Here is a 23405-nt window from a genome sequence, read left to right on the forward strand (position 1 = left end):
CTCTATTTCAGCTTCAGGAAATATTCTTAGCAATCTCTTACCCAATGTGTTCATCAGTAATCAGGCCATTGAAGATGATGTAAAAGTTTATTAGAACATGAAGAGAAGAATTACCTACAAGTAATTCCAGAGTATTGGCTACCAGAAGCCAAAGCCCTCATAGGCAGAAATTCATAGATCAGCATGCAATTATTATATGTTGGGTGCCAGAACTTTTAGCATTGGAGCGCAAAGTTCTTTTTTAAACCCTCCCAAGCATGCGGGCCACCCACCAGTTGCAAGGCATGATGACACGACAGATAACCCGTCCTCCCTGGTAGCAGTAGGGATACGGGTAGTAACCCAGTAAAGGTTCACAGACGCGGCGGCAATAGCGGTTGCCTCGACGGCAGTAAATACAACAATAACCTCTCTCATCCAGCATGGGGTCAAATTCTATTCCATTTTCAGTCTGAAAGAAGAAGAAGCCAGTGTTTGAGGGGAACATTCATCAGAAAGAGACCAGTTAATAAGGGGTGGGGGACAGGGTGGGTGGAAATACGGGATGGGGAGTCTGGGGGGAAAGTATTGAATGGGACTATATATGAGCTGGGGATTGGGGACAATCAGAGTTCTTAGTCTGGTCATGGGGATAGAGCAGAAGAGATCAAGGTTCATTTTGAATGAGCCTTCTAAAACCCCAAGTTTCTTTTTTTTTTCTTTTTGGGTCACACCCGGCGATGCACAGGGCTTACTCTTGGTTCATGCACTCAGGAATTACCCCTGGTAGTGCTCAGGAGACCATATGGAGTGCTGGGAAACGAACCTGGGTCGGCCACGTGCAAGGCAAATGCCCTACCCGCTGTGCTATTGCTCCAGCCCCCAAACCCCGGTTTCTTAAATACAGAAATAAAATGCAAAAACTAAAAAATTCTCTCTATTTTGTTAAAACCATGATAGTTTTCCTTCTAATGACTATCATCTCTGGGATAGTAATTCTTGGTGAGGCTTATTGCTTTTTCTTCTAACAAAAATGGCATAATTGTAACTCACATAGTCATTTATTGGAAGATCTTCCTCACTTGCTTGTCTGGCATGACGGGTCTTCTCCACCTTCACTTGAGGAACCACCCACTGCTCATTTTGTTCAACGTCTTTTTTTTCATTAGTAGGAAAGTGAAGATCTTCACCATCCTCTTCAAAGTCTTGTAATTCTGAAACTAAAATAATAGCAACAAGAATGTGAGGTGACACTCTGCAAATGTTTCTAAAAGAAGTACTCCGGGAAATAAACTCGGGGATAAAGTTTTTGTTTGGTTATTTGGTTTTTTGGCCACATTCAGAAGTGTTCAGGGGTTATACCTGGGATCTGCACTCAGGAATAACTCCTGAGAGTCTCAGGCGACCAAATGGGGGTGCTGGAGATTGAACCTGGGCTGGCTGTGTGCAAGGCAAATGCCTTACCCACTGTATTGTCTCTCCAGCCCATGAGAGAAATATTTTAATTGTGTCTTCTCACCGCCATCATTTTGGCATCCATGAAGCACTTTTCCAAGCTCCTTCAGTAATACTGTATGATAACTTTCTAAAACATAGCCAAGTTTTCCCGTGCACAATAGACCTCTTCATTGCTTGTTCACTTGCTTACATCTTTACTTACTGCCTTGCCTTATTAGACGAATAAAATTAAGATGTTATGTAACCATGGTAAAATGCAAAATACTTAACATACTAGACATTTTGCTGGCAGGGTATAGAAACATTGTATATCAGCTAAAAATGCAAACATTATTGTAACCATGTTACTTAAACTATAGCAATAACAAATAGACTATTCCGATTTTATTGTTATTTCCACTGATCCTTTTTAGATAAAGGGTGCTTAGACGCAAGTTCAAATATCCAGTCCAGTAAATCACATTGAATTTAGTTGTTGTTAAGGTAAAGGCTGTTAACAGCTTGCATTGAAAAGAGTGACATACTTGGGTGATAATAATAATGTATGCTATTGAATAATTTTATGTTAGCTGGAGATGTCCAAGTGACCTTTGCCTTCTTTATGGGGTAATTAAAAGTTGAGATTGAAAGTCATCTTCTCTGATCTCCATTCCTCAATTGCGCTTATAGTGATTTCTAAATCAGCTCAAAAATGCATATATTGCAGTGACTGTCCTATCTCTGAGAAGATTTCCATCATTACACATAGAGAATCTTTCTTAAGACAACAGTTTCAGTATTGTTTTGGCTCTTCTCTCTTCTATTCTTGAGTTGGACCCACCAACGTTTGAACAATAAGTAATCTGGTATCCTGACCAGAATGACTATAGAAGTACAAAGATTAGTTTTTTTCTATCACTGGTCACATTAAGGTGGTATTACCTTTACTGGGATATTTAAAATCTTGTCAGCACTAATTTATCTGATTTATAGCTACACTGTGAAAAAACTCCTCACTAGCAGCCAAAACATATTATTTTATCTAAGATGATTTAAGCTAATCATTTATTTTCCAAGAAATGTAGTCTGTAAATGCTGGGAACTTGCTGTAACATTACCTATTGCTGGTTTTAAGGGAGGACAGCAAGAACACAGAGAAGGGTGAGTGGAAGGGAAAATAAATCACACCTGCTATTAGAGTTGGATTAATCCAAAACATGGTCACATTATCACAGATCTCCAGAATTTTGGAATTTTTAAGAAAGTCTCGGTTTTCAATGGGCTTTTCAGCTGGGACCCAAATCACTGATTGCTCAAAGAAAGTCGTGGTGATCTCTTCATTCTGAAAGAAAAAATGAGATCAGGAAGAGAAATTAATGACAAGTGAGGTAGTATAGGATACTGGATAATATTTTATTTTGAGTCTGAAAGCAATTACAACTTTAGGTCTGCTAAAGCTCTGTGACTTGCAACATAGTAGGTGCCCTTTAGAAGTGAAAAAAATTCCTCCTTTCTGGTCTAACAGTATATTAGTCACAGAAACAGGCATCTTCTCAATTACCACTTCACTTAAGGGAGGCTTTCTACCATTTTCTGAATCTTCCACTGAACTATGTTTGTGTTAATTTGGACTTCTAAAATCCCGAGTTATTAATAATTAATTAATTTTCTTTCTATAAATTGATGCTGTAAGTGGCTGCCTTGTTTTTCAAGCTTTCAATAAAAGTTGCAAGCAGGATTTACTCTCAAGTTGAAAAATCTCCAGTATTCTAGACTGGTGTGATCAAATAAATATCAACTGAAGATAAAATATTTTTTGGGGGGACAAAGCAGATCGTTCAAAGGGATAGTGCATGCATTGCTGCCTGAAGCTTGGGGTTTACTCCATGACACTGCATTCCCCCAGCCACTGTATGGATTCCTGAGTAGCCCCTTAGAACAGCTAGGTATGTCCAAAACAAAAACAGTGACAAATTTTTGCAAAATTTTTTGTTACTGCTAGCTAGTTTTAGTTTAGATGATGTCTTCAGCCTATGAGTTCACTAATGGTAACATTGCTTTATTTTTTCCATCCAGATGCTTAAATCTCAGACTATTTCCCTTTACGTAGGCTTTATTATATTGTCATGAACACTATACTCCTCTTTAGTTTCTAGAATTGGAAGTGGTTGTCTTGTATACTGAGTTCCTATTCTTTTGCTTTTTGAACTTTAACATCTTCCTCCTACTTTTAGATAAACATGTCCTCTCTCTTTTGTTTCTTTCCGGCTTTATCATTTCAGATACTTTATTTATTCTTTAAAAAAGCCTTTGTATAATTCCCCCTGTCATTTACAACCCTCAAATCTTAGCTCCTTTGCACTTAAGTCTGCAAAGACCTTGGGATACATTGAAAAGGACTATGTAAAATCAGGATGATATTCTGACTAGCTTTGTTAGCAAAATCAGGGTTATTTATATACCTGTCTGCATGTTTAACATTCACAAACTATGGGTACAGTATGAAGGAAGTACATAACAAGAGGTGTTATTTTTCATTTTGAACCACACATTGATCTCATAAAAATCTGAATTTTAGTAGCCTGAATACCAAATGAATAAGATTTTCTAAAAGATAAAGCGATTTCAGAGTCACGAGCTGAATGCATGTATTATTTAAAAGATCTGAAAATTTTAATTGAAGAATAATATAGCATCCAAATGAGATGTTGTTTTTGCCTTTATCTCTTTTTCTTAATCTCTCTTTTCTTAAAAAATCCTGTTACGCCAATTTATCACTCATTGCTGGTTGTCCTGCTCAATACTTAGATAATTTTCTGTAAAAGAAACAAAAAGAACTGAATCAAGCAATAATCTAATCGTTAGGATGCTTGCTTTGCATGTGGTTGACCCAGGTTTGATACCCGATATGACCCCAAAATAAATAGAGATAGAGAAAGAACCAAAAAAACAGAAAATGTGGCCAGAGAGAAAATATAGGGAATATAAGGTACTTGCCTTGCATGCAGCCTATCCCATTTGATACCCAGCACCACATGTAGTCCCCAAGAACCATCAATAATGATCCATGAGTACAGCTGAATGTGGTCCAAAATCACAAAAAGGGTGCAGAGATAGTACAGTGGGTACGCCTTGCACACCACTCTCACATATGAGAGAGGTCATTCTGAATCTGCCCCTCTCTTTATGACTGACTGCACTAAGCGGAATGCCCTTTAGTTCCATTGACATAGTGTGTAGGATAACATAGCTTCAGATAGTTTAGGTTTATTGGGTTACTCCCATTACAGTGCTCCCACTCCTCTGTGTTTATTTGTGATTTCTTTCTTAGTGTTCTGTTGACTTGCAAATATTGTTTTTCTCTTCTCTTTGAGTTCCTTTGCATAGTTTATTCAGAGAAATGTCCTTTTTGTATGGACACAGGAAGACTTAGCAAATGCTATGCTTTTGTAACCTGGGAGTCATTTGACTCTACATGATATTTTCCTCCTGGGCATCTGTTCTCTCGACCTAAGCCTCAGCTGCCCTTACTTCCTAGCACCCCCAAAAATAGGGTCCCGACGAGGGACGAGACAGACGCAGGGCAAGCAGTGAGTTGTGTGCTACCCTAGCATCAAGATGGGCCTGGCCAAAGTGCCTAATGCTTAACTATAAGTTAAGAGCTTGATCATGGACAAATGCTGTCATGATCCAAACAATGATACCTAGATTTGGACCCTCTAGGGTGAGGAATGATTACTCTGGCCTGAGTGCTGTGGTCTGAGCCTGTGGCAAGATGTTGCCAGGAGAGCTGCCTTGCAAACCTCAATGTATCTCTTGCTATGTCCATACAAAAATAACTAGTATTAAGATGTTAATAAGTGTTTGGACTAAGGAAAAGAAAAAAAAAAAACCTTAAGAGTCAGGAAGGGCTTTGGAATGCCCTGCCCTCAGGAAGGGCTTTCTTATGTTGATTTTGCTACCTGGCTGGGTGTAGCCTAGAGGGCAAGGTGGAAGAGACAAGGAGGAGGAGAAACTAGAGGAGAGAGGCCACAGTTGATCCAGAGAGAGGCTGGAGCTGGGAGTGCAGGAGATGAGAAAGATGGAAGATTGAATAAACGGTAACTAATCAGCAACCAGCTTGGTCTTCATTCTTCCTTCGCCTGTCCTTGGCCAACGGCGGTCCTGATCCAGCCCATACACAGCGGTTCCAGAGCACTGAACGCGGGTGCTGAGACAGAACCACCCGGAGAGCCCTCGAGTGCGCACGCCCTTCTGTGTGCCTTAGTTTTTTACAATAGTGGAAAACTTCCTGGGAAAATAATAACTTTTATCCTATTGATTCTTTTTTCCTCTTGTCTTGCCTCCTAATAAATAGTCTATGGTTACTCCATAGACTATTACTAAATTGGCTGGACGTTGGTTTATTCCTCAGATGACTCTAAATTATATTTCTTTAAAAAATACCCCCAAATTTTCACTATTATAGACCTTGGGAGCAGAGCATCATTTTTGAGAAAAATCTCCTTTTTCCTTGGAAATTCTCATAAGAAGGGTCTGCAAGTGCTCTGGCCATGAAGGGACCAGAGATATGAAATTTATGTTTGTGAGAGTCAATGACAACACTGTGACATGAGGAAAGAAAAAAGTTCTTTCCAGCCCATATCAGGTTACCCCTCCTCCCTGCAAAGGAGGGGAAAAGATAAATGGTTGGATAAAGAAAAAGATGGAGAGTCAGTTGGAGAAAAATGAAAAAAAAAGAGGGATATAGAATAAAGAAAAAGAGTTATATGTCATAGAGAGAGGCCACTCTGCAGCTGTTCAAAACTCATTGCAGATATGACATTTAAAGGCAAAATAAAACAAAATAAAAGAAATGGGCATTTGTTTCCTCCTATCTACCATGGGGAGGGGGTTACTGTCACAAAACAGCCTGAGCTAAATTCTTCCTTCTCCACTGATATTACAATAGGATTAGCAGGGAAAGGAAATAACTTCCAGGGTTTTTATTGATGGCTATATTTTAGGCATTAATTCTCCATCTTCCAATAGGTTTTGAGGGACTACTCAGTGATCTAACACTTGGAACTCACAGTGTGTTCCCAGAAACTTTGTGTTACATAATAGTTCTCACCTTTTGCTTTTCCTAGTGAGATTATGTGTGGGTTATTTCTTTATCAAACAGGGATGAAACGACAAACTGAATGAACTGAAAACATTAGGTGAACAGCACAGTGTGATGAAAGTGGCAAGGATCCCAGGTAGCCTTGAGAGTACCTTTTAGGACTGTGTTTTAGGTAGGATTAAATTTGTCTCTCTGTCTTATTCCTCTTACTAAAAACCTTTGATTTAGGAGAAAATACACATAGTTTTAATGGGTACCCAAGTATATATAAACTTTCTCCTGAAAGCAAATATTTCAGAAGCCTGATTTCAAGATCACAATTTGCAGTTCACACTTAGCTGTGTAAACTTATGCAAATCAGATTTCATTAATGAGTCTCAATTTCCTTATCTGGAAATGGGGGTTATAATAGTACTTGTATATAAAGGTCATTATGAGACTCAAATGAGAGTAGAGCACTGAGTACATTGTCTGAGTAGAGCACTGAGTACATATTTATATCCAATAAATAGTGTCTTTGACTACCTCTACTATTATTACATACCTCATCTATTTCCTCCTCTGGTTCAGAAAATTCAGGAATCACTTTAATCTGAGTTTTGATGAAGCATTTCTGAAGACCTACAAAGTAGATGCCAGTATATCCCTATAAAACAGACAAAAATTAGCAATACTTCCAGAAATCACCATAATTAATGAGTCCCATAATCTCTTAGGACCTCAGGCTGGCAAAATTTGAATTCAAAGAGAAAACCTTGTCTTATAAATTAAATGGAAGCCAAAGGCTATTTTTAACTTGATTCGAATGTTCTAGCATTTTCATTGGGAAGTGTTAGGCAGAATATACCCAACTTACATTCTTTTTCAAAAAAATTTTTAATTTTAATTTTATTTTATATCAACTTACATTCTTTTTTTTTAGATTTTTTTAATTTTTATTAGTTTATTTTTAATTAGAGAGTCATCGTGAGGGTACAGTTACAGATCCATACATTTTTGTGCTCATGCTTCCCCCATACAAAGTTCAATAACCCATCCCTTCACCAGTGCCCATTCTCCACCACCCGTAAACCCAACATCCCTCCCCCCCTCCCCAGACCCGTCTCCCCCCACCCCACCCTGCCACTATGGCAGGGAATTCCCTTTTGTTTTCTCTCTCTGATTAGGTGTTGTGGTTTGCAATAGAGGTGTTGAGTGGCCATTGTGTTCAGTCTCTAGTCTGTATGACCCATCAACTTACATTCTTAAAGTCATGTACTTCCAAAGTTTCATCGGTGCCGTTTCCACTTCTGAATATTTCGGTTCTGGTCACTGGATCAATTTCCATGTAAATCTTTTTCTTCTCTCCATTGCTATAGAAAGTGTGCTCCATGTCATATGTCTGGGAAAAATATAGCAAAACAAGTTCTAAGATACTCAATATGTTCTTTCCTAAGACACTTTAGTTGGGTCATATCTAGATCATCTTTGCTTTCCAGAGGCTTTGCAGTGAGGTGCCATATCCGGAGTTGACAATAGAATTCTCTGAGACTGGAGACTAAAGCGAGGTGATTTTTGGCATTAAGGCTGGTATGCAGATCATTTTGGAGTCAGTATTTTATATTCAAGCCTAAGTGCTGAACTAATCACTACAAATTCCGACGGTTTTCTTGACAGCCTTGCTAGGTTGCAAATGATATTTTGCAAACTGCTGTAATTTCTCCTTGTGTTAAGCAGAACAATCACCTAAAACCTATACTGAAATGGTTCCTTATTTTTTTTTTGCTTTTTTGGTCACACCCAGCGATGCTCAGGGGTTACTCCTGCCTCTACACTCAGGAATTACTCCTGGTGGTGCTCGTGGGACTATATGGGATTCTGGGAATTGAACCCGGGTCAGCCGCGTGCAAGACAAACGCCCTACCCGCTGTGCTATTGCTCTAGCCCCTGAAATGGTTCGTTAAGCTATAACTTTCCTTTACAAGTGCTCAGTGCTCCACCTCACACTCTTTATGAATTTTACTAGATCCAGAAAGAGATTTTTTTTATCACATTTGGAGTGATTACACATTGGTCTTTATTTTCTTATCAGTCTTATTTATTTATTCTTATCCTTATTTATCCTTTAAAACCTCAGGAAACATTTACTGTCTTCCTCTAATATTTATGGTTTTATTTCTATGTGTTAACTAACTCCATTAATTGTTTTTCTGAGTTCTGTGTTTCAAATTCAGTTGGCCTTATGTTCTCCAGATTCTCTTATATATGAAATTCAATCACATTGCCAAGTTCCCTGCTCTAAATGATATGGAGCCTCCCAAGAAGAATGCCTTGGAAAGGTTCATGGATGGTTGAAATAAAACTCAAAGATTCTCTATAGGAAATATTTTTTTTTCTTTTTTAAGCATATATTTAAATCCCAGTGACATTGCATTATAGCATCATCAAACTTTTAGGAATGCTGAATTTAAAGTTGACATGAGTGCATACTACATAAAGTTTACCACTGAAATTCCAATTCTATTCTTCAGCATACTGCTGATCCCTTTAATTCAACTGAATCCATGCCCTGTCCTCCTATTCCTCTGGTGACCACTAATTTTGTCTTATAATATAAAAGTATGTTTTTGTTGTAGTTAGTTTACAAGAAGACCAAATCACGGGAAGTCCCAGAAGTGTAGTAAGTCTATAACTGTGAATATATTTATAGCTAGAAGCAAATAATAAGCCCAAAGAAATTTGCTACCTTCCACTACCTGGCCAGATCTGGTGGTTGCTTGAGGAGGTCTATCTTTTTCTTGTTTTTAGGGTTTCATCAGTCAAGTTTTTCCATACTCATTTTCCCTTATGAAAAAAAATTGTGAAACTACAATCCTGAATAAATAAGTCATGTACAGAGTCAATGTTGTTTTATCTTTATAAAGATGTCATTCTCTCTTGCAGTCTTATAAAGATTGCATTAGGTTGGATTGTTTATGAGTCTACCTCTGTCTGTGACATTTTGACCTGGTCAAAATGTCTCCCGCTCCAGTAAAAAAACAAATTGGAAAGATTTGTAGAAATAGTGATTTGATACTTCAAGCAAGAAAAGTTTATATAATTGCTAAATCAGAACACAAGAGATAAATCATTTGCATATTTCTAGTCCCACTGTGCCTTAGCCAAGGTCTGTGCTTAAATATTTATTAAATAAAATTTCCCCTCCCACCAAAGGCAAATCTTCATTTCCCTAAAATATTTTGAACTTTGGCAAGGTCTCTTAAGACCACATTTTAATTTTCCTTTTTCTATTTTTTGCATCATCTACAATAAGCATTAATTCATTGGTGAGAAAAATTGAGATCACATTTTAAAGAGGTAAGGAAAATATTATTTATAATCTTCCAGTTACTGCAGAGTTAACTCAGAAAAATCTGATCTGGTTTATGACTGGTAACAAATTCCTATAGGCTTGTTATTTGCTTCTAGTTATAAATATGTCCTCAGTTACAGCTATGTAGCTAGCTTGAATAACTTCTACCTATGGCAACAAATGGAAATTTCAGACAAGACTGACCAAGCACAGTCATCTACTCCAATCCAGTCTTGTCAGCTATCCCAACAGGGGGAGCTATTTCTTTAGAAATGCTATACATTTTTGAGACAAATGTCTACACCACCAGCGTTTGGAGGTAAGGGTGGTGTTTGATTCATCAGTTGCACTACTGATGGATTGTTGCATGGAAAAATGAGGTTAGAGACTAGGGGCTGTTGGAATCCTGCCTACCTGAGCAAAAGAGAAAATACAAGCTGCATTTTCAATCATTGGTAGAAGACTATGGAACCATACTTGGTGACATTTAGAATTTCAGTGTGCTTCTGTGGAATGAGTTTTCCTGTACTATTGGCAATGCACTTCACTTGGACACCTTGCTGGATGAAAACTACTGGAAACTGCCAAGCTCAGCAGATCTTGATTCTTTTCAACATTCCTTCAATGAGATTTGCTTTGGGTTATTTATTTACTTATTTTAGTCGGGGAGAAGGTGTCCATACTGACTACATTCATAAACAAACTTTTTAAAACTTTTTGTTGACAATGATATGTTGCTAAATAAAATAGGATCTGAATAACTTCATCTATTGTAAATTATGGGGTGTTTGTGGAAATAAGAGAGTGGAGCTCTATATTTATTACAAAGGAATTCTACTGTCAAAGGTGTCTTTTTGGATCACATTGTCCTTTGTCTAGGAAGATGATGCTGGTATCCCACTTTGGATTGTTTGGGGATGAGTTTGAACAAATTCAGACATACTGTCTCGTCTGGGTCCCTGTGGAGCACATTGTCTGGGTAATGGCTTTACAAGCTTCACAGACCCATATGAAGACTGAGCTCATACCTTTGGCCTTTGAATTACTTTTCTCTCTACTAAACTTCCTGGCTCAGGACCTGAGTGCCTTTCTGGAGATGAAGGAATAAATGGTTTTGTTCTTCCTGGAGCAAACCAAAACAAAGACAGAGTGACTGGTTGGAGAAAGATGTGAGTGGACCCTCAGTAGCTCATCTCAGACTGTCCTTAACAATTTAATTCCAGGAAGGAAATTTCGAGGACAAAGTATGACAAGGAGGGTAGTTCTGCCAAATCGGCAGATAGAAACAGTTCATCTTTGATGTGTCTAGTTTTCTTTTTAATTTTGGCTCTTTTCATATACTTTTCACTTTGTATCTTCTTAGTCCTTTCCTCTCTTCCAATTTACCTCTCTACATTTCTTTTCTGATTTGGGGGCTGCGCTTGGATATGCTCAAGGGTTACTCTTGGCTCTACACAGGAGTTATTCCTGGCGGGGCTTGTGGGACCATATAGTATGCTGGAGATTGAACCTGAGTCAACCGTGTGCAAGACAAGCAGTCTACCCATTGTACTATTTCTCCATCCCAAATTCTTCTTCTCTCTCTCTCTCTCTCTCTCTCTCTGCTGGGTCACACCGGGCAATAATTAGGGGTTATTCCTGGTTCTGTGCTCAGGGATCACTCCTGGCAGGGTTCAGTGGATCCTTTGTGTTCTCAGAGATAAAAACCTAGTCAGCAGTGTACAAGGCAAGGACCATACTGGATGTACTATTGCTCTGGTTACATATTTTCATTTGGTTTGTGTCATTTTTGGCGATGCTTAAGGCTTCCTTCTGGCTCTTCACTCTGTGATAACTCCTGGTGGTGCTTGGAGGACCACATCAGATGCCAGGGATTGAACTGGGCTTGGCCTTGAGCAAGGCAAGCACCAGATCCACTGTACTATCTCTCTACTCCCCCCCTCCCCTGCCCACATCCATTTGTATTGTGCTTACAGATCTTGAAATCTGGAGATACAGTTAAGGGCTTTAGGTCAAAGTAGGAATCAATTTTACAAGTGATTTCACACTAAGATGGTAAGTATTTATCTGTTAAAATGAGTTCAGTACAGACGCAAACAACACTGAAAACACGAAACCTAAATTGCAGTCACGAAGCTCTGAAAAGTGCCCGTCAAGGTGGCAGACAGGGTTGTGGGGGGTGGGAGTGAGGGCGCATGGAAACACTGGTGCATGGCAGCTAATGCTGGTGTGGGATTAATGTTGGAATGTTGTATGCCTAAGATTCAACTATCAATAATTTTGCAAATCATGCTTCTTTAATTAAATACAAACACTTTAAATGAGTGAAGTAATTAACTCAAAGGATAAAAGTAATGATATATTTCAACATTGTGGAAAGGACATTGATCCAATAATAGCACTCAAGTGTCCGGAATCCACCCTGGTAGTCTTAAGTGTAAGTACCAGAACACTGGTGTTGGACAGGAAGTCTAGTGAAGTGGAATGTGACACAGAAGTGAAATAAGATGTGTGTGTGTGATTAAGTCCAGACAGTGAGAGATAAACAAGACCCCATAAACAAAGCATCAAGAGGACAAAAACTCATTTATCTTCCTTCTTTAGGAATTCTTTCCTAAGTCCAGTTAAGTCCTACACCCAGCTAGCAAATGAATCCTAACACCACCCCTTCCCCCGCTTTCACAGTTTTCTTGCTTTCTTGCTTCAACTTCTGACTATCTCTGAGATCAAAAAGAAAACATTTTATAAAGAATATAGCTATATCACATCTTTGGGAGATGGATCTGTTTTTGGAATAAGTAGCTTTAGCATGTCCTGGAAGAGATTTGAGGATATTTGGCTTAGGTTTGTTTTCTGACACTGTAGTTAATCTAGCTGCTCATCACACCATCTTGATCCTTTATTGTGTGTCTTGGAGGTACACTCCCCAAAGGTGAAATACTTGCTCAATATAGCTAGCTAGCAGGTGTTAGGCTGGAAGGACAAGAAGGGTATGTGTTGTACTATATTATTACCAATCTATCCTATAGAATTTAAAGAACCTCTGAATACTTCTTTGCCAAACACAGAGCAGACAGATTGTTCTTTATGCAAACTTGGGTTTCTGCATTTTCAATCACCAGTTCTCAGCTCTGAAAAAAATTGGCATAAGCAGCACAGACATTCTTCTTTTTCAATAAGAAAAAACCATTTCTTTCACCTACAGATTCAAGCCGGCTGGAAAATTTCCCTGATCCATATCCCCACCCTCCTGCTCCTTATTCTTAAATGCAGAAGAAAATAGTAAAAAAAAATATAGACCAGGTTCTAGTCTTAGCCTCAACGCTACCACTTGCTTGGTGGAAGTCATTAAATGTTTCTGGAGACTTAGTCCCCGTTTTTATCTCCCTGCTCTGCCAGATGCAATGTTGGCTAGTTGACAAAATCTGTTCTGCTCAGCGATGGGACTGACACTTGTCAATGTCAAGTTGACCATTGATTACTTGAGTTGCTCCCTCATCATGCTCTTCGGCAGCCTAATCCCACTCTCAGGCAGAAAAAGAACAGTTTCTTTCAAAGACTCATACTTTCCTTGGTTCTTATTAGCAGTCAAAGTCTGTCTCTACATATTTGGTGGGGGCTGCCTTTGGTTAGCTCAGGGCAAATGCCAGATCATCAGGAACTTCTGTATGAGGGTGGAGTTGGGTTGCACAATGTTTGGGAAGAAAAGAAAATGAAGAGAACCGTTTGTTTGAAATGCCGAAGTGGCATCATCTGGTGAAGTTTAGTTCCCCTGCTAAAAAATTCCAGCTACAGCTTTAACTTTTTCCTTGAGGATATGAACACTTCTCCAGACCAAAATTTTACCAACCAAACTGCTGTGTTGAAAAGGCCGGGCACCCGGGGAAGAAAGTTATGTCCCGTGTGCTTTAAAGAGGAGGGAAGTAACTTAATTTCTAGACAAAACTAGATTTATGAAATAGGATAAAATAAGCTAAACACAGATTTCGCCAGAATGTGCTTTTTCTGAGCAAGGGATTTTCAGCTTAGAATAGTGGTCTTGAAACACGGAGTGAAACAATATATTTTTTTTGTCCTATGTAGCTGAGATGTGAAAAGGGCCCTTTACCTAGCCCCTCTTATCTGATAACGGTAGGTAGTGTGATGGGTGGAGGCAACATTTCTAGAAATCTGTTTATTGCTATATGAGCTTTAAGATTTCCAAACAAGGGGCCGGAGCAATAGTACAGTTGGTAGGGTATTTGCCTTGCATGCAGCCAACCGGGGTTTGCTCCTCTGCATCCCATATGGTCTTCCGAGCACTGCCAGGAGTAATTCCTGGGTGCAGAGACAGAAGTTACCCCTGAATAGAAAGGTGTGACCCCCAAAAAGCCAAAAAATTTTGCATACAACTGTGAAGCTATCAGACAGCTTCTTTATATTACAGAAAGTACAGCATTTTGTACTTTGTTGGTTTTGTGCCTTCATTCTACGAAAGATTGGAGGGGATAGGTTTGTGCAATGTCTGTGGTCCATTGGTTTAAGGGCTTGGGTTTTCCTGGTTTGTTTTCTCCACGGTGTATTGATTCACTGGAGAGTTGGGTTGTGATTGTTTCCATTTAAATGTGTAATACAGGGAGCTGTTAGCAAAAATGTTTCTCTAGAGAATCTGCTTCAAAGATCCCTAGGCAGTCACTGCCAGGAAGTGGAGCCTTATTGCAATGCTCTGTGGAACTGAATAGGTCCCCTATTCTTGGTAAATAAAGCAGAGTTAGGAGCTTGAAAAGCTGCCTGCGTTCAGCTGAAGTGGGTCCAATATGTGGCTGTATGTTAGGGTTCCTGTAACCGATAAGGGGGTGCAGCAGTTCACCCAGAGTTAGTTTCCTTCTAAATTTCATTTTGATCTCTTTCTCCCTTTGGTGTGTGTGCGTGCGTGCGTGTGTGTGTGTGTGTGAGAGAGAGAGAGAGAGAGAGAGAGAGAGAGAGAGAGATCCCAAACAGTCATGTGCATGTTCTTATTTGCCTCTGCTTCTACTTGAGGTATATAAGGAGGAGAGCAGGAAGTCTAACATTGTTTACTCCTCCTCAGGAGTCAAGAGTCTGCCTCCATTGTGCACACCAAAGTGGGAGGTAATGGAAGTAGAGGGAGGCCTTGCTGGCATGAAAATGTCAACACCAGATGTGGGACGTTAAAAAAACATTGTTTATTATAAACAGATGTTGAAAAACAAAGTGAAAAGGAATGGAGGTGGAGGCTGGAAGAGCAGACATGAAGAGTTTGGAGAAAGCCCCAGGACATAAAAGAAATGGCTGCCGTCAATGAGCACAGCAGCATCAACAGTTAGTTCTCTTTACCGAGGACCCCACAATTTCTACATGTCACACAGGCCTGGGGAAGGAAAATAACAAGAGTTTGGATTTTTTATCTGCAAAGAGTTATTTCTTGCTAGACCATACTTTTAAAGGGAGTGTCCTTAATCTGTGCAAGATGCCTGGATCCCTTTATTCTGCAAATCTTCCAAGATTAATCTAACTATACTTCTCTTCCAAGGATTCCCAAGTCAGCTCTGAGGCAGGCTTACTTGTAATCTTAACCATTAGAAACAGGTGGTCTTTGGGGTCCACTGAGAATTGAAGGTAGCAATAAAAGTAGTGATAATAGACTCTGGTGAAGGCCAGGACATACACAGCCGAAACAACAAACTGCAATTATCCTTTGAAATGGAAAACAGAATTTGTTCATATTTAAAATACTTTGCCCGCAGTTGAAAAAAGTGTCCAGGAAATGCTTTTACCATGCTACTTCATAATAACTATTCTTTCCTGGGACTTGCTTTGCTGAAAATAATATCCTAAGACATATTACTTTTCAAGATATGTGATTCTTTTAAAAATTATTTATGACCATACTTCTCTTTTTATGTGTATGCCATAAGTCTTACTTTTGGTTGGCGGAATCACAGAATTCCTCCTTATCATTAATTGAAAAGAGGACTGTAGTGAGAGACAAAGATGATGTTATGTGGACACAGAAGGTACTATAAACTTAGTGAGTTTGGCAACTTACAAAATAAAAAAAAACAAGTCTCCCCAACCAGTGATTTATAATTACATGTAGGAAATAGTATGTAAGTTGAAACAAACCAAACTCTCTTTCAGAATATCACTTGTAATGAAAACCAAGCAAAGCCACCTAGCTCCATATTTGGCAGGCATGTATGGGGTAGTCTAAAGGGCTTGCTGCCTACTGTTATATTTATATATATTTATATATATGTTAAATATAATATATTTAACAGTCAGTTAAATATATTATAGCCAAGGACAAATGGAAAAGTTTTTTGTCCTTTAATTTATCTATAATTATCAGGATTTAATTTGTGTGCAGTCTGTCACCTTGGGAATTAGCTAATTTGTAGCAGATTGTATCAGAAAGCATTTTGGCACCCTTACACATTGGCCATTTCCTTCCTGATCTCGATTACCCACCTTTGTTATCTTGCACAGTTTTTTTTTTGCACACAGTTTTCTTCTCTATAAAGATAGCACAACAGAAAGTAGTCCAGAAGCAATGGGGAGAAGGTGTAAAAGAGAGGAAAGAGGACTATCATTGACATTGGGTGTGACTGAAGTGCTTTCTGGAACTAGGTGAAAATAAACAGGTATATAAGCAATGTAGATGGTTTGCTCTTTATTTTCTTCCTATGTGAATTTAAGAGGTGGGTATATGGCTCAGTAGTAATGCATTCACCTCATATATGTTTGGTTCTGGGTTCAGAGCTTGGCAACACACACACACACACACACACACACACAGATAGCCTCTGAAACTAAATGAAAATGGAAAGGGAGCAGAGGTGAAGATTCCAAGGGTGGCTGTACTTTATTTTTCTGTTTGCTCTTGGACATTTGTGCAGCTGCTTTTTTATTTTCTGTCTTTGCCTTACCTTCCTGACCGATCCATTCGCGCCCCCCCCCCCCGCCTTCTCTGCTGCTATTGCTCCTTTGGCTCTTAACCATCAACATCAAGCTATTCTCATCTGTCATCCTTACTCCTGGATATATGCCTTTCCTTTTCTCTGTTATCAAATGTATCTAGCGCCTGTTATCAAGTCAACATCTTATGACAACAAATTAATAAATAAAAGCAGTCACCCACACTCAGAGACAAAAATGTGGCAAAGCCGCTAAACCCTCTCCACACCTTGTATTAATGTGTATTCATTAATTTTCTTGCAGAAAGAATTTTTTAGCAAAAAGAGACTATGATTTGGATTGCATCTCAACTTTCTTCTTGAATGTGAGTCTGGGACTAACAATAACACTAAGCCATACTAACAACAATGACAATGTCTACTCAAGCCACACCTAATGACCTTAACAATAGAAGCTTTTTCAGATACCTGTGATGAATGAGTTGGTGTTGCTAACTTCTGCATGGAGTGTTACTACCTCAGTGGGAGAGTGATTATTGTGACTGGAGAGGAGCTGTAAAGCTGTAGTTTTTTAAATCATAAATAAAGGGTAACTCAGGTATGAGAATTGCTTTGAAAAAAGAGCATGCTTCCTGTCCTTAGAGCAGATGCATTAAATCAAGAAACCTAATTCCTGAAAATCCTTTGCTACCATTTCTGGTAGTTACTTCTTATGTGGAGGTATAATTACATTCCCATTAGCTTTTGCCCAGATAATCAAAAGAAAGATGGAAACTTTTCTTGCCGTAAAAATTTCACTTGGAAGAGTCTTAACTCTTTAAAGCCAAGCAGTAGAGAAGAATAGGGAGTTTATTATTTTTAACCCAAACACACAAAACACATTTTTTTCTGATAAAAAATAGCTTAGAAAATGAGAGGGGAAAATCTTGATTCACTTTCTCATAACACCAGAAAATAAACAGAAAAGTGACCTAATTATTCTTTTCAGAGTACTACATTTGTCAATCACTAATTAAATCCAGTCAAGCTCAAAACAGAAGCGTTGTATGATAATATGCATTTACTTACTTTTTTGGGTGTCTCTGGCCAGAAGTGCTTGCTGCCCCAAAACAGGACAATTAAAGTTATGGCCAGGATACCAAACAGCAATCCACAAATCTTAAGTGATTTACATATCTTCTTGGATTTAAAAGTGTCTGCCTAAGCAAAGAACAGAAAGAATAAAGCAATATACAATAGCTCTTAAAATAGCAAGTCATACTTCAAAGTCACCTTTGATTTTACTTTCTAATGTTCACATTGCAATACAATAAATCTGCTCGAAAGGGAAAAATATGAATCAACTTACATTTAGAATGTGACAGTCCTCACAGTTCTCTGGAGGATTCTTTGCCATGGTCTCTCAGCACACAGTACTCTTTCCCTGCTTTGAGAGGACTGAGACCACTGCTGAGGTGGAGTTGCAAGTGAGTCGTCTAACAGATGCCAGAGGAGAAGCTGAATTTATATTGCTCAAATATGTCATACCAGAGCCCGAGGGAGCCCAGGGGGCTCCTGTGCTGTGATTTGTTACATAGATATACCCATATATGTATATAACTTCTGTGCACAGAATTTCATTCAGAATGGCAAAGACAGAAGGTTATAATGAAAACTATTGTCCTGGGGTTGGTTTGGAAGGGGACCAAGCCTGGGACATGTTGAAATGATTTTTCACTACAAACTTAAACTTTCAGTTGCAGCACATGCTTCACACTCCAGAAATAAGCAAATAAAATAAAAAAGAGAATAAAGTTCTAATTTCAATTCCATTAGATTTAAAAACTATTTATTGCAGGAATAGTAATTATTAGGCATTTTGCTTGGTATTGGAGACTCAGAAATAAACAAGACATCTCAATCTATTAAAAATCCTTGAAATCAATGTGTCCCTAAGTGATTAGAATTAAGCAGAATAAAAAATGAGCTAATATTAAGCATCTCTCTGGGATATTTACTTTTGTAGATTCTCTTCTTCAGTCTGTTCCTCGATGTTGATAGTTCTTGATTATGTCCTTGATGCCATCACTTCTTAAATGATAGCAGTCATTCCCAGATGAGGAGATAGTTCAAAGGTTGGAGCACATCTTGTATAAGCGAGGCTCTGTATTTTTTTACTTTTTAAAAAACTGAATCACCATGATATAGAGCATTACCAAGTTGCTCATGATTGAGTTTCAGTCATATAATGCTCTAACACCCATCCCTCCACCAGTGTAATTTCCCAGCACCAATGTCTCCGGTTTCCCTTCCACCCTCCCAAATCCCACCCCCACCCCAGCCTGCCCCTATGGCAGACACCTCTCTTCTCTCTCTCTCTCTCTTTCTCTCTCTCATTTTAGGCGGTATGGTTTGCAATACAGATGCTGGAAGGATACCATGTATATCCCTTTACCTACTTTCAACACTCAGTTCTTGTGCAGAGCGATAATTTCCAACTATTGTTGGCATACTCACCTGCCTCTATCTTAATTAGCCCTCACTTCCCAAAACTTGTAGTAATTTCCAACCATCAAGTATTCCTCCTGTAGGCCATGTATTCGATCCCCAGCACGATGGAGCTCTTTGAGCATCATCAGATATTACCTTAGGGACACTTGGAACTAGAACTGAAGCATCAACATAATTGTTGTTTACCAGGCCAAGCATCAAACTCTCAGGCCTGCACTATCAGGCAGAGTATTGCCAGGAGTGGCTTCTGAGTCTGGAGCACCACTGAGGAGAACCCTATTAAAGTCAATTATATAGAGATATTTCCAAATCTATAACTCGATTCCATCACTTGAATTTAAGTCATTTGAATATCTCTATCTGGATGTACCTTGAGAATCTCAAACTCACCATAACAAATTATTTTTTCAACACCCCCATTTCCTTAACCTACTTTCTTGTCCATATTCCTAGTCCTGATTGGTGGGTCTAGCCATTTGCTAGAACTGCCATAGCAAAAATGACAGACTAGGTGACATAAACAATAGAAATTTATATCTTCACTGCTCTGGAAGCTAGAAGTCTAGATTAAGAAGTCAGTGGGGTTGTTTTCTTCTGAGTACTTTCTCTTTGCTCTGTAGGTGACCATCTTCATATACCCTTGGAATTTTCCCTCCATTTGTGGCTGTGTCCTAATTGATTCTTTTTGGAGGGCTCCCAAACAGTGCTCAGAGAACCTGTGGTTACTCCCAGCAATACTTGGTCACCCAGGCTAAACAGCTTAATACGAGAGCTTGAGGATGTGGTGATGCTTGAGTCCTGCAGTGATACGAGCAATCGGGGCCACACTGGTAGAGCTCAGGGGGTTCCAGGGCTATACCTAGTACTGTTCAGAGACCATAGATTTCCAGGGGTCTGATTGATGCACAGCATATGTCCCAGACCCCTGTGCCATCTTCTGGCCCTAATATCCCTTTCTTATAAGAACACAATCATATTGGATGATAGCCCAAATGTGTGACTTTATTTTCCTTAACTACCCTTAATGGAGAGGGTGGGATATGGGAATATTGGTGGAGGGAAGTTGATAATATTGGTGGGATTGATGCTGCAATATTGTATGTCTAAAACTCAACTATGGATCACGAATCACAAATCACGAAATCCCGTTGATTGTCGAGTTGCTCAAGTGGTCTCAGTAGCCTCTCCATTCGTCCTATCCCTGAGATTTTAGAAGCCTCTCTCTACTCGGCCTTCCCAACAATGCCGCATTGGAGGCTCTTTCAGGGTCAAGGGAATGAGACTCAGCTGATTACTGGCTTTGGCAAATGAATACACCATGGGAAGCTTGTGAGGCTGTCCCATGTGGGCAGGAAGCTCTCAGTAGCTTGCTAGTTTCTCCCAGAGGGAAAAGCAGGTTATAAGATATCACTTCTGGGAGCTTGCTTTTAAGTCTCTGTATGTTGGCCGTTGATAAGATTACACACACCTGGGTTCCTCTGCCGGTACCTTCATGTGTGAGACTTGTCCAAACGTGTGGAGAGGGGCCTTGAGCATGACTGTGGCTAGGTTCCGGTGGTCTTCGGCTGCCAGGAGCTCTGCTTGGGGCGGGGAGGGAAGCTGGAGCCCATCCCCTCCGAGGGGCCCCGGGGAAGACAGCCAGGCATGCGGGCAAGAGACTCTCTGCCAACTATGGATAACTTTGTAAATCATGGTGCTTTAATAAAAAAGAAAAAATACATCAAAATTTTATTTTTGGCACTGTGGTTTACAAAACCCTTAGACCACAGTGAAAGTACAGCAGGTAGGACACTTGTCTTGCATGTAGCTAACATGGGTTTGATTCATTGCACCCCATATGTCCCCTCCAAGCCCTGCTGGGAATGATCCATGAACACAGAGCCAGGAATCTACCATGAACACTGCTGACAGTGGCCCCTCCAAATAAACGTAAGGTTTTCATGCCTAAAACATCCCAACATTACACACTCCACCAAAGTGTCCCCTTCCCTCCACCACTGTCCCAGTGTCTCCTTCCCCAGTCTTCCCCATGGCAAAATAAGCTTCCTACTAAAGAAAAGATCTCAATTTTTTGCTTTGTTATGTTTTTATATCTCTCATATGATAGAGATAATCCTGGATCTGTCCCTCTCCTTCTAACTTCATTTATTGTGATACTCTCTAGATCCATCCATGTAGTAGTAGCACTGTAGCACCGTAGAACTGTGGTCCCATTGTTCATCGATTTGCTCGAGCAGGCACCATTAATGCCTGCAATGTCACAGTAATGTCTGCATTGTGAGACTTGTTGTTACTGCTTTTGGTGTATCAAATATGCCACGGGCAGCTTGCCAGGTTCTGCCATGCAGGTGGGGTACTCTTGGTAGCTTGCTGAACTCTCTGACAGGAACGGAAGAACCGAACCTGGGTTGGCCTTGTGCAAGGCAAATGCCCTATCCGCTTTGCTATCGCTCCAGTCCCATGTAGTAGTAAATTTTGTAATTTTATTTTTTGTTAAAACCAAGTAATATTTCATTTTATATATATACAATACTATATTACTTTCTTTCCATCTCTCTCTCTCTTTCTTTTTCTTTTTTGCTTTTTGAGTCACACCTGGCGATGCACAGAGGTCACTCCTGGCTCGAACTCAGGAATTACCGCTGGTGGTGCTCAGGGGACCATAAGGGATGCTGGGAATTGAACCCACGTCGGCCGCATGCAAGGCAAACGCCCTACCCGCTGTGCTATCTCTCCAGTTTCTTTTTCTTCCTTCCTTCCTTCCTTCCTTCCTTCCTTCCTTCCTTCCTTCCTTCCTTCCTTCCTTCCTTCCTTCCTTCCTTCCTTCCTTCCTTCCTTCCTTCCTTCCTTCCTTCCTTCCTTCCTTTCTTTCTTTCTTTCTTTCTTTCTTTCTTTCTTTCTTTCTTTCTTTCTTTCTTTCTTTCTTTTCTTTCTTTCTTGTTTTTGGGCTACACTCAGTGGTGCCCAGGACTTACACTGAAGGATAAATTCTGGTATGCTCAGGGGACCACATGGGATGCTGGGGATCAAACCCAGGTCGGACATATAAAGGCAAGCAATCTATCCATTATACTATTGCTCTGGCCCTATACCATAGTTTTTTTGTTTTTTTCTTCTTATTTTTTAAAATTTTATTGAATCACTGTGAGATAGTTATAAGCTTTAATGTTTGGGTTACAATCACACAATGATCAAACACCTATCCCTCCACCAATGCACATTCCTCAATATCCCCGGTATACTCCCCCTTTCCCACCCTCCCCCTGCCTCCATGGCAGACAATATTCCCCACGCTCTCTCTACTTTTGGGCATTATGTCTTGCAACACAGTCACTGAGAGGTCATCATGTTTGGTTCACTATCTACTTTCGGCACACATCTCCCATCCCAACTGATTCCTCCAGCCATCATTTTCTTAGTTATCCCTTCTCTATTTCATCTGCCTTCTCCCCTCCACTCATGAAGCAGTCTTCCAGCTATGGGGCAATCCTCCTGGCCCTTGTATCTACTGTCTTTGGGTGTCAACTCATGTGATGTTATTCTATATACCACAAATGAGTGCAGTTCTTCTATGACATAATCCCTCTCTTTCTGACTCATTTCACTTAGCATGATACTCTCCATGTCTATCCATTTATAAGCAAATTTCATGACTTCATCTCTCCTAACAGCTGCATAGTATTCCATTGTGTAGATGTACCAAAGTTTCTTTAACCAGTCATCTGTTCTAGGGCACTTGCCTTACCATAGTTTCTTTGTCCAGTCATCTCTTCTTGAACTTTGGCTATTGAAAATAGTGCTGCAGTGAACATAGGAGTGCAAATTTGCTTTCTGAATAAAGATTTTTGGCTCTTGGGTAGATGTCAAGAAGTGGAATTGTTGGGCCATATGGAAGCTCAGTTTCTAACTTTCTGAGAAGTGTTCATATTGTTTTTGAAAAAAGACTGAACCAGTCAGCATTCCCACCAGCAGGGAATGAGAAACTTTTTTCCCTCATGTCCATGGCAATACTAGTTGTTTTGTTCTTAGTAATATGTGTCAGTATCTCTGGTGTGATATTATTTTTCATTGTTTTCAATTGCATTTCTCTGATGATAAGTAATGTAGAGCATTTTTTTAGTATATCTGTTGGCCCTCTGTATGTTTTTTA

At 39.6% G+C, this 23405-nt stretch overlaps 1 protein-coding gene across 1 annotated transcript; it reads right to left on the reverse strand.

Annotated features, from left to right (window-relative positions):
- Window positions 1-241: 241 nt before the first annotated feature.
- Window positions 242-18161, reverse strand: TNMD (tenomodulin). Its single transcript, XM_004611648.2, has 7 exons — window positions 18114-18161; window positions 17834-17965; window positions 7761-7901; window positions 7065-7166; window positions 2605-2758; window positions 1033-1199; window positions 242-451 (listed from the first exon to the last, which is right to left on the reverse strand). Exons 1-7 carry the CDS (start codon window positions 18159-18161, stop codon window positions 242-244), a joined length of 954 nt encoding a protein of 317 aa, XP_004611705.1.
- Window positions 18162-23405: the final 5244 nt, after the last annotated feature.

Source organism: Sorex araneus, chromosome X, assembly GCF_027595985.1.
Source record: "Sorex araneus isolate mSorAra2 chromosome X, mSorAra2.pri, whole genome shotgun sequence".
Classification (NCBI taxonomy): domain Eukaryota; kingdom Metazoa; phylum Chordata; class Mammalia; order Eulipotyphla; family Soricidae; genus Sorex; species Sorex araneus.

Bases quoted from the DNA above. Each gene is read 5' to 3' on its own strand.
- TNMD (XM_004611648.2), bottom strand. From the start codon at position 18,161: ATGGCAAAGAATCCTCCAGAGAACTGTGAGGACTGTCACATTCTAAAT. The intron at 2,759-7,064 runs GTATGTAATAAT...TTTTTCTTTCAG, and splicing joins CAGAGGAGGAAATAGATGAG to AATGAAGAGATCACCACGAC. The intron at 452-1,032 runs GTGAGTTACAAT...TTCTTCTTTCAG, and splicing joins ATCTTCCAATAAATGACTAT to ACTGAAAATGGAATAGAATT.